Source organism: Gekko japonicus, unplaced genomic scaffold (genome assembly GCF_001447785.1).
Source record: "Gekko japonicus isolate JY-2015 unplaced genomic scaffold, Gekko_japonicus_V1.1 scaffold769, whole genome shotgun sequence".
Taxonomy (NCBI): Eukaryota; Metazoa; Chordata; class Lepidosauria; order Squamata; family Gekkonidae; genus Gekko; species Gekko japonicus.
Genome location: NW_015175993.1, coordinates 723,771 through 735,202, shown reverse-complemented (window position 1 = coordinate 735,202; position 11,432 = coordinate 723,771). Strand labels below are relative to the sequence as shown.

Genomic DNA, 11,432 nt, shown 5'->3' with positions numbered 1-11,432 from the left:
ACTCAGAGCCCTCTCTGTGGGCACGCGTGCCATCGCCCCAGCCAGGCCCAGACCATCATTAAAGTGTCAAATTCTCTGCCAAATAATTTTAAGTAAATGAAAGCATTTGGGATTGCTTTCCTTACTTTGTTTGGATCATCTTAAGTTAATGTATGAATTGTTCTTTCTAAAGTAAAACCTCAGTATCCAGGTTAAATTGCCGTGTTGGGTTTTGGGTCGCAGTTTGGGCACTCGGTCTCTAAAAGGTTCGCCATCACTGCTCTAAGTTGTGGGATCTGGTGAGCCAAAATTCTACTTTGCGAGCTACTGGCATTAACATCGTGAGTGAGCGATTTGGCTCCTGCATAAATTAGTCTGCTCTGGAGCCCTCCTTCCTGTGTGAGCCAGAGGCTAAAAAACTGTGAGCTAGCTCACACTAACTCAGCTCAGAGGGAACACTGGTTGCCAGTCTCTAGCTGGTGGCTGAAAATCTCCCAGACTTACAACAGATCTCCAGGAAAGAGATCAGTCCCTATGGAGAAAATGGCTGCTTTGGAAGGTGGACTCTATGGCATGATAGACTGCTATGACTAGCAAATACCGTGACAATATGCACAGAATATTCCACTGAGTAACACAGCTGCCTTGTTTCAGCTGGAGGTTTATCTTCCTCCCACTCACCACATTAGGTGCACCATCATCTGCAAAGTGATCTGATTGACTTGGCTTTAGACTAGAACATTAGCCCCTCATCTGCGTGGTAAGCTATCTCTACGGGGAGACATTACCTATTTTTATGCATATATTCCTTGTAGCTATTTACTCTTTTTTTTCATTTTTAGGGTTCCTATACTAAAAGGATTGAATAATGTATGCCAATTTCATAGCTTCATGCAAGAGAGGTAGGCTTTTTTGGGTCACGTTGGCAATACTAATGGAAACTGTAATTTTATTGAATTATTATTAATTATATTTTGTGTTTGTTAAGAACTGTTGTTTTTGAAGAAGGAATACTTCGAAATGAAGAGAAAACATCCAGAATCTTTGTCAAAGTAATTCTGTTCAACATTAATGGTTTAATTTTTTATATATGTTTAAGCAAGTCTTGGGACTTTTTTAATTGAGAAGTTTGTACTATTGCACACTTAGACGTCCAAAGGCTTATGTGCATAACTGTTCTTGAGTTGCAAGTTTTGTTTGTTCTTAGCATTGTTAAGAAAAACCTTTCTTTGTCATTGTTCTTCAAGACAACTGTCTGCTTAAATTACATTTAAATATATGTTATTGATATATTCTGCACATATTGTCACAGTATTTGCTAGTCTTAGCTGATTCAGTATAAGGCAGGTCCATGTGTGTCATGTGTCAACTCTTCGCATAATGCATTGTGTTCTCTCCTTCCCCCACCCTCCTCCCTCCTCCCACATCAAACCCCTGCCTGTCAGTTTGGTGTAGTGGTTAAGTGCATGGACTCTAATCTGGGAGAACCGGGTTTGATTCCCCACTCCTCCACATGCAGCTCTTGGTGTGCCCCTGTGTCAGTCACAAGTTCTCTTAGAGCTGTTCTCTCAAGAGCAGTCCTCGAAAGAGCTCTCTCAGCCCTGCCTGCCTTACAGGGTATCTGTTGTGGGGAGGGGAAGGGAAAGGAGATTGTAAGCCACTCTGAGAGTGAAAGGGGGTATAAATCCAATTTTTTCTTCTTCTTCTTCTTCTTCTTCTTCTTGAGAGTGAAAAGGGGTATAAATCCAATTCCTTCTTCTTCTTCTAGGCCTGTGGTCCCTAGAATACAAGCGGGAACTCACCAATCCCCTCTGCATCTCAGCCAGCCATGGACATACTGCCTGCCTTCGTCACCTGCTGTTCTGGCGGGCGGACCCCAACGCAGCCCCAGGGGGACAGGGGGCGCTACACGAAGCCTGCAAAGGAGGACACGTGGACTGTGTGGAGCTTCTGCTGGAGCACAAGGCCAACCCCAACATCCTGAACGATGATGGTCAAGTGCCTTTGCACCTCTGCACCAGCCACAACTCCTTGGGGTAAGTGGCAAGTGTTTCATCCTTCCGCCACTTTGTACCAGACACATGCATAAGATTCTGCGTGCCTGTTATTTATATATATTTATACACACACACACACATACGCATATATAGAAGAAGGCATTGGATTTATACCCCAGCCTTCACTACCCAAAGGAGTCTCAGAGCAGCTTACAATCTCCTTTCTCTTCCTCTCCCCACAACAGGCACCCTGTGAGGTAGGTGGGGCTGAGAGAGCTCTCTTGAGGACTGCCCTTGAGAGAACAGCTCTGAAAGAACTTGTGACTGACCCAAGGTCACACCAGCAGCTGCCATGTGGAGGAGTGGGGAATCAAATCCGGTCCTCCCAGATTAGAGTCCACGCTCTAAACCACTACACCAAGCTGACTCTCCTATATGGGGTACAGAAAAAGAAAAGGGGTGTGAGAGGGAAAGAAAAGTATATGTAAGGCACTTTTGTACATGTTTTAAAGACTATAAACGTGAATGAATTAATAAGTCTTGGTAAATCATTATAATGTTATAGCATTACCAATAGCACTTTCCCCCTAAAATACATTATTCGCTATTCTCAGTCTGAAAGGTATTATGGAGAAAGTTGTGTAAACAAATTTTCTCAACATTTTATATGAATTTAAAATAGCCAGAAAACCATTTAAAATGATTTATAGCAACGAAATAACAAATATAGAAAATCCCATATAACCGTATGCCTGTTATTGACGGCTGAATCTATTTTGGGGCGGTGTTCTTCTGCCTGTGGGTCACCACCCTCAGGTGGGCCGCAGAGCCCCACTTGCTGGAGTCGTGAGTCCTTATGCAGCTGCCATATTTTTGCAGCTGGTGTGTGCGGATAGACAGCAGGGACGCCACACCTCCTGTCCCTCTTTTTATGCACAGTGAAAGAAGCGGCTGGATGGCACAGGGTGGGGGTCCCTCGGTGGGGGAGAAGACCCCAATTTAGCATAGGTAGAACAAAGACCCCTCTAATGTGGGGCAGCTCCGTAGGTCCTGCGCTGTAGCCTGATGGTTAAAGGTAAGCCCCGGGTAAGGGTACAGGCTACTGCAGAAACGTACAGTAGCACTGCAAGTTTAACACATCTGTAGGGGAAGAAAATGGAGCTGCGGAGGCTCAAGTGGTTAAGACGCTGAACTGCAGGCTGTGGAAGGTCGGTAGTTCAGCAGTTCGAGACCCGGGTGTGCCGCAAGACGGAGTGAGCTCCCGTCTCTAGTTCCAGCTCCTGCCAACCTAGCAGTTCGAAAGCAAGAAATTGCAAGTAGAAGAAGAAGAAGAAGAGATTGGATTTATACCCCGCCCTTCACTTGGAGTCTCAGAGCGGCTTACAGACTCCTTACCCTTCTCCTCCCCACAACAGACACCCTGTGAGGTGGGTGGGGCTGAGAGAACTCTGACACAAAGTGCTCTTTTTCAAGGACAGCTGTGCCAGAGCTTGTGACTGACCCAAGGTCACATCAGCAGGTGCAAGTGGAGGAGTGGGGAATCAAACCCGGTTCTCCCAGATTAGAGTCCGCACACTTAACCACTACACCAATAGGTACCACTTCAGTGGGAAGATAACAGCGTTCCATGCGCCTTGGTGTTTAGTCATGCCGGCCACATGACCACGGAAATGTCTTCGGACAGCGCTGGCTCTTCGGCTTTGAAATGGAGATGAGCACCGCAACCCTAGAGTTGGACTCGACTGGCTTTCGAGCAAGGGAACCTTTACCTTTACCTTTAGGGGAAGAAAAAACAAACCCAGGGCTCATAGAATGTTTGCTGGGACTTTGCCAAGTTAAAACACAGTTTGCTACAAGATAATTAATCAGTTCAATCAGTAATTTTAAAACCTTGCTTTCAAATAACACAATGTCCCTAATAAATTGAGCAGATTTTTTTGGTATTTTGTGTGTGTGTGTGTGTGTGCGCGCATGTGCATGTGCGCACCTGGAAGTCATGGCGACCTCTAGTGACTGACTGTGTGCGCACCTGGAAGTCATGGCAACTTCTGGTGACTGACCCCTATTGGGGGCCTGGAGGATATTCAGAGAGGTGGCTGAACCTACCCCCACCTCCTGCCTCTGGTATCCCAAGGAGGTCTCCCATCCAAGTACTTCCCAGGGTCAGCCCTGCTTAGCTCCCAAGATCTGACAAGATCGGGCTTGCCTGGGCTATCCAGGTCAGGGCTGAGCAGGAGATTTTTAAACATTTTTAGTTATTTGAAACACATGCACTTACAAAATGGTAGGTAAGAGGCATTCTCCCTTCCCTCACCCACAGGAGGGAATTCTCTTCGGAAGCCATGGCTGCAGTGAGTACCATGTGCGTGATCATCTAAAAGAGCCAGAATGATGCATTGGGCCTAGATCTCAGAGACCTAGGTTCAAATCCCCAATCTGCAGCGATGCTTGCTGGGTGTCAGGTAGCCCTGTCATGGATCTGGAATGTGGAGGGGTGCCCTCGACCTCATTCTCAGCTCTTCCCTGTCCAGCTACTGTACGCTATCTCTGGCTTGACCTTGTATTCTCCAGCTGCATTTACTCTGCTGGAAAAGTAACGGCTTTTCGCTGTGCCCGCTTGCTTGCTTTTGCCCCCACGCACAAACTATAATCATTGGCTTCAGCTCAATGGGGGGAATGTTTGATTTCACTATAAATCAGAGGCCCTTATACTGACGGCCATTCCTGACACAAGCTGTATACGTGTTCTTTAGTACTGGAATCAGTAATAAAGCAGTTATCTTCTTCTGAAGCCCTGTGTGGTGTGACCTGCCTAAGGACCCTGACACTGGGTGGGCTTGAGTCAATCACACTCTCTCAGCCTAGCCTGACTCACAGGGATGTTGTTGTGAGGAAAAAATGGGGAAGGGAAAACCCTAGAAGTCACCCAATACACATCATAGCTCAGCCAGGGTTTGAACTTTTGTCTCCCTAGACTCAGAGAGCATTGTTCTAATCACTGCACCGCACTGCTGTTGGCAGTAAAGTGATAGGTTAAAGGGGTTGCCGTAAGTGGCAGCTAAACAGACTACATCTTTCTTCAGGAGTATAATAATCCTAAACAGGGGTCATTTTGTAGAAAAAGAGGTGCAGGAGCTCATTAGCATACCTCATTAGCATAACTTATTTGCATATGCCACACCCACTGACATCACTGGAAGTGTGTCAGAAGGCAACACCCACCGCTCAGGCTCTACTGGACTGCTAGCTGTTGGGGGGGGGATGTGCAGATCTGTCCTCACAGAGGAGGGAGAGCTTGTACCTGAATAAAACCTGGTCTTAAAGGTGCCACTGGACTGTTTTGGACCGGGGGGCCAGGGGGAGGCTCTGCAACTTATCTGGCTGCTTTTTGCTCTGACTGAGGGTTGCTGGGAGCAGGGGGTGGGGCTTGTTGCATGTGCCCGCCCCCTGGGCTCTTTACTGCCGGAGCTCTGCTCCTGTGCGCTCCTGCAGGAAATGACCCCTGATCCTAAGCGCTAAAATGCTGACTGGGAGCATTTTCAGAATTAAATGATGAAAAATACGCTTTAAAAGGCACCATTCACTGCCAGTAAGCAGCATCTTAGAGCTCCCCTGATTAAAAAAAAAAAAGCAATGCCACCCTCAATGAAGCCTTTAAGTGAACAGTCACCACACCACATCATATGCATTGGTTAAACTGGTGGTGCAGGATCAACAGTGTAGCTGCACGCGAGGCAGCTGTTCTTTCACTAGGGGCAAAGCAAAACAGAACTTCAAATACAAATATCTCTGTTATTCCATAGCCTGGATTCTCTTGGTAAAACACCAAAAAGCATAGCAGCCAATGTTCAGAGAATCCTGTGGTAATCATCTTGCAAAGTCCCGCCTCTTCCCCAGGACTCTGAACCAATCCCTGGGATTACTGCCTCAAACAAATCCAAGTAATTATCCGCCAGTCATAATCCATCAACCTCCACTGGACAGGAAGGGGAAGCAAGTGCTTTAAAAGGGGAGGAGGAAAAAACTCCTTTCCTCCTATAGGGGTTTAGAGGCTCTGATTAGAAACATCAGATTAGCCAGGATTATTATTTGGGTTTTTTGACAGAGTTGGGTAGGTTTAGAGGAGAAAGGTTTTTTTAGGTGATTTTTAGGTTTAGAGGAGAAAGGTGATTTTTAGGTAAAAGCCAGAAGCATCAAATCTACGTGGGCAGTTTCTCAGAGCCAGGGACTGTGAGGTGAAAGGAGAAACCTCCACCTTTGAGGGAACCTGTGTTTTGGTAACCAGGTTCAGTAAACCTCCTAACCTGAGGTAAACTTTCTGAGGAAATAAAGCAAGAATCTCTCCTCAGTGTTTATTTACCATAGTTGGGCTAGAGTTGCTAACTCCAGGTTCAGAAATAATATTGTTGTTGTTGTTGTTGTTGTTGTTTTATTTAATTTATTCCCCTCCCTATCCCACGAGTGGGATACCTGGCGATTTGAAAGGGGAGACGGGGGGTATGGGGTTTAGGAAGCGGAGAGTCCTTGACAGTGTATAATGCCATACAGTTCACCTTGCAAAGCAGTCATTTTCTCCAGAAGTGGAATAAATGTTTTAAATAAATACATAATAACTGAATCCAGCGAAGACGGAGGTCCTGTGCCTAGGTTAGGGTGGTTCGGGGGTCCCATTCCCGACCTTTGGGGAGGCTTTATTAGTCCCAGCACCAGAGGTTCAGAGCTTGGGAGTGCTCCTGGATCCCTCCCTTGCCATGGAGGCGCAGGTAGCGGCCACTGCCAAGTCGGCTTTTTATCATCTTAGGTTGATTAAGCAGTTGGTTCCCTTCCTCGACCGCGCTGACTTGGCTACAGTGATCCACGCGATGGTCACCTCAAGACTAGACTACTGTAACACTCTCTACATGGGGCTGCCTTTGTCGCGGATCCGGAAGCTGCAGCTAGTGCAGAACGCCGCAGCCAGGCTGTTGATGGGTCTCCCTAGATGGGAGTACATCCAGCCTGTGCTGAGGACACTGTACTGGATGCCAATAGCATACAGAGTCTGCTTCAAGGTGCTGGTTCTTACCTTTAAAGCCCTATATGGTTGGGGTCCAACATACCTACGGGACCGCCTTTCCCCGTATATACCCCAGAGAGCACTACGGTCTGGGTCTCAAATTCGGTTGACCCTCCCTGGCCCGAGGGAGGCCAGGCTAACTGCTACTAGGGCCGGGGCCTTTTCAGTGGCAGCCCCTACCTGGTGGAACCCTGTGGGACCTTTCGCATTTCCACAGGGCCTGCAAGACGGAGCTCTTCCGCCAGCCATATAATTAGGGGCCGCTGCCGCAGTGCACGGCCTGCAAAGTCATCATTGAGCAGCTGCCATAAGAGTGATGAGCAGAATAACATCTAAGCACTTTTATGCTGGAAGCTGGAAACCCATCTGAAAGCATTCCTTCTGATTGAATTTTTACTACCGCCGGCACTTTGTAATGTATTATTTTTAACTTATGTTTTAATTTGTATTATGTATGTTTTTATCATGTATTTATGTCATTGGAAGCCGCCCTGAGCCTGCTTTGCGGGGAGGGCGGGATACAGGGCTATTTTTGGGCAGGAACGCACAGGAACGGAGTTCCGGCTGGCTCCCGAGTTGGCCACGCCCAGCAGGAACTAATTAGCATAATAGGCCACACCCAACAGCAGAAACTCATTAGGATTGGCTACAATTGGGGGTGTGGCCTAACATGCAAAGAAGTTCCTGCTACAAAAAAAGCCCTGGTTTTTGACAATAAACAAAGTAAACAGAATAAGAAGCAAAAGGTGGGTGTGGCTGGATGACCACACTTCTGATAACATGGTGTGTGGCCTAATAGGCTAATGAGCTGTGCTGTTAGGGTGTGGCCTAATATGCTAATGAGTTTATGCATTCGGGTGTGGCCTATTATGCTAATGAGTTCCTGCTGGGCTTTTTCTACAAAAAGAGCCCTGGCGGGGTATAAATCTGACAATAGATAAATAAATAAAATAAACAAGCAATCTATGTAGTCTGGAGATTAGTTACAATTCCAGGAGATCTCCATCTGCCACCTAGTTACAACATATTCAGTCTCAAGGGAGAATGGTTGTAACTGCTGGTTCGCTGAAACACAAGCGGAAACATTCCACACTTAACACCCTATTGAATACCTTGTTTGTTTGTTTGTTTTTTCAGTTAGATAAAACATGTTATTTTGGCCTTCAGCTGCGTTTTATCTCTCCAGTTGACTGTACAGGAAAAAGGGGGAGCTTAATCTACCTCATAAATATATCCACTGTTGTTATAACAGTATTTGAATAAGAGACCTGTGGGAGCACACTGCTTACACACTACAACACAAACTCATGTCACCCATTCTCGTGACTATGGGCAGTTGATGAAGCTAAGGCTGTAAAGTGCCTGAGGGAGTTGCCATTTCAGAAAGGTTCCTGGCAACTACAGAGGACCCTGCGGTTTTTCAACACAACCTAATCCTAAACGTAATAAAGCCTTGAGCACAGTTGCCTCAGAGCTTCATCTAACTCAGCCTCCTTACGTAACTGCTACAATGCATTAAAATTCTACCCTACAAATGGAATGAATCAGAGAAGCCTACAATGATTCCAGGAGAAGGGGTAAAGGGGGAAATGTGCTCCTCTGGCCCTTATGTTCCTCTCCAAAAGAAGTGCAGCTGTTCTTTATAACGAGTTCACCTGATGTTGGCACATTATATCTTAGAGGGCATTGGAATAAATTTGGAACACACTTCTTGGCTTTGTAAAGGAAGGAGCCTTCCTTTTTCCATGGAAGCCTGACTCTGAGCCCATCTCTGGCTGTCCAACTGTGAAGAAATCTTTGTTGATTTACATCCCGTTTTATACAAGTGGGGGAAAAGGGATGGCACTTGAGCTGCCATTCTATCATCCAGGTGTATCAATCACAGACGCCATGTTGAAAGAGCTGCGCCAACTCTGTGTCCTTGAATATTGCCGCTTTATAGTGGAAATGCTGGCAGTCCCTTAACTACAGCAGCGCTACTGGATACTTGTACAATAACTAAGCCATCTACCTTGAAGGATCAAAAATTAACAGATATTTCAGACGGGTTGTGAGGATTCGACCACTGCTTTTCCACAGCAAAGACTTGTGCCAAAGCTAGACAGTGAGAAGGTCAAGTTTCGGTTAACAAACATTTTCTTTTTGATTAGGGAACATGACTTTCCGCTGTCCCCCCCCACCCGAGTAATGGATTTGAGGTCATCCTTAATTTTTTACTGACAATAAAGAGCAGGTCATTGACCTACATAGAGAGCTATTTTATTTGGCTCCCTCTTTGTGACAATGGCCTGAACACCAATGTGTCATGTTCCTCTGTGTTCCCATATAGTCTTTAATTCACCATGGGGGCAGGACTTAAAACCTTTGAGCCTCTCAGTGCCTGGTATTTTTTTAAAAATGATCTGGGCTTCCTTCCAACCATTTCAGCTTTCAGACTCCATGAGAATTCAGCCCTCCCCAAAAAAAGATATAGGGGCTTTAATCTAGAAGGTTTTTGAAGACTTTTTTTTATTTAAAAAAAAAAAAGTTCCAGTAAAGTTCATTTCTATCTCCTTCACTTTAGGAGTCATGCATGCCAACTTCGCCCTATTTAGTAGAGTTCCTCTCCTTGACCTTCTTTTTATAGTAGTGATAATTAACATGGTGGAGTAAGAGGAGTCTGCAAATTCACTGCACTCTTTTTGCTAAAGCCGGGATGATTAAAAAAAAAAAGAAGGGGAGATTCACACAGGTTTTTGTAGGAGCTGGAATTGAGGGGGAGAAAAGGTTCTTTGTTTCTACACTTTGGCCGTGCCACAGGGCAAAGAAGAAGGAGAAGATCCAAACCGGGTCTCTGAGTCACGGTGAACTCAGAAAGGGCACTCTTCCACAAAACACGGGGGAAGCTGCCGCAGAAGTATAGAAGTCGGAAGGGAAATTAAGAGCCCGTTGGGTTTCACCAGGCGATGGTGAAGGCAAGCATTTGGAATTGAGTGAGGTTGTTCCAGGGAAATCAGAACAGGCAGTTCATTTCCGAAAGGACCCAATCCCCATTACAGAGTGTTGAAGATGAAGCTCCGGATTGAGGATGAGCTTTGGAGGTTGCTGGAATCTTGACAAGGCTCTCACGTCCCCCCTTCTCCTCTGACAACTGTATTGTGCTGGTTTCATTTAGGGCGACATTTGATCAACTGAGTTTTTTTACTTCAATTGCGGCTTTAAATTGTGGTCTTTTAAATGTATTTTTATGGTTATTGCTTTGTTTACATTGTAAGCCACTTTGAGTTCCGTAAGGTAGAAAAGCGGTTATAAATGCTTTAAATACATGTTTTAAATAAATAAACTAAACACAGGAAGAAACATGGAAGCCATTGTGTTTGAAAATGGGAGATGCCAACCGCTTTTCTCTTTTACAAGATAATTCCTCCCTCTCAGAGGAAAACCTATTAAAAGCAAACTCTTTAGTTATGTTGCCTAACTATACTCCAGACCACACTCCCACCTTACCTGCGCCTGACTTACCCATAGTGGAAGGAAAGGATTTGACTCCTGGGAAGGACACTCTCTATCTTCTAGCCTTGCAGACTTTTTTAATCATCAAGACTTTAGGGAAAATTTTTGATAAAATTAATCCTTTATCCCAAGTTCTTTCTACCAATCTTGGGGACCGAAGCTCATCTCAAGATTTGCCTTGAACCCATATCGGCATCCAAAAGGACTTAACTTGGGATGGGACTGGGGCTCCCGCTCTCGACCTTCGATGGGGCGCCGTTGGTGCCAGCTTCGGAGGTTAGGAGTTTGGGAGTGCTCCTGGACTCCACCTTATCGATGGAGGCCCAGGTAGCAGCCACTGCCAAAGCGGCCTTTTACCATCTTCGGCTGGTGCGGCAGTTGGTTCCCTTTCTCAGCCGCGAAGACCTAGCCACAGTGATCCATGCGACGGTCACCTCAAGGCTAGACTACTGCAACGCTCTCTACATGGGGCTGCCTTTGTCGCTGATTCGGAGGCTGCAGCTAGTGCAGAATGCGGCGGCCAGGCTGGTTGCTGGTGTCTCGAAATGGGACCACATCCAGCCTGTGCTCAAAGCGCTGCACTGGCTGCCTATAGCATTCCGGATTCGCTTCAAAGTGCTGGTCGTTACCTTTAAAGCCCTACATGGCCAAGGTCCAGCATACCTGAGGGACCGCCTTGCCCCACATAGATCCCAAAGAGCACTTCGGTCGGGGTCGCTACATCGCCTCGCGATCCCGGGCCTGAAAGAGGCTTGTTGCCACTAGGGCCAGGTCCTTCTCGGTGGCGGCTCCTATCTGGTGGAACGAGCTCCCGGAGGAGATCAGGGCCCTGCGGGACTTGTTGCAGTTCCGCAGGGCCTGTAAGACGGAGCTCTTCCGCCAGGCTTTTGAATAGGAGCCGCCGCCGC

General features: G+C 46.4%; 1 protein-coding gene across 2 annotated transcripts in view; it reads left to right on the top strand.

Moving 5' to 3' along the window:
• Positions 1-11,432, top strand: part of ASB18 (ankyrin repeat and SOCS box containing 18) — a 61,116-nt gene that overhangs the window by 29,862 nt on the left and 19,822 nt on the right. For both annotated transcript variants that reach the window (XM_015426387.1, XM_015426388.1), the window contains one exon: positions 1,748-2,015. In XM_015426387.1, coding sequence (XP_015281873.1) covers positions 1,748-2,015 — 268 coding nt within the window. The remainder of the gene's footprint in view (positions 1-1,747; positions 2,016-11,432) is intronic.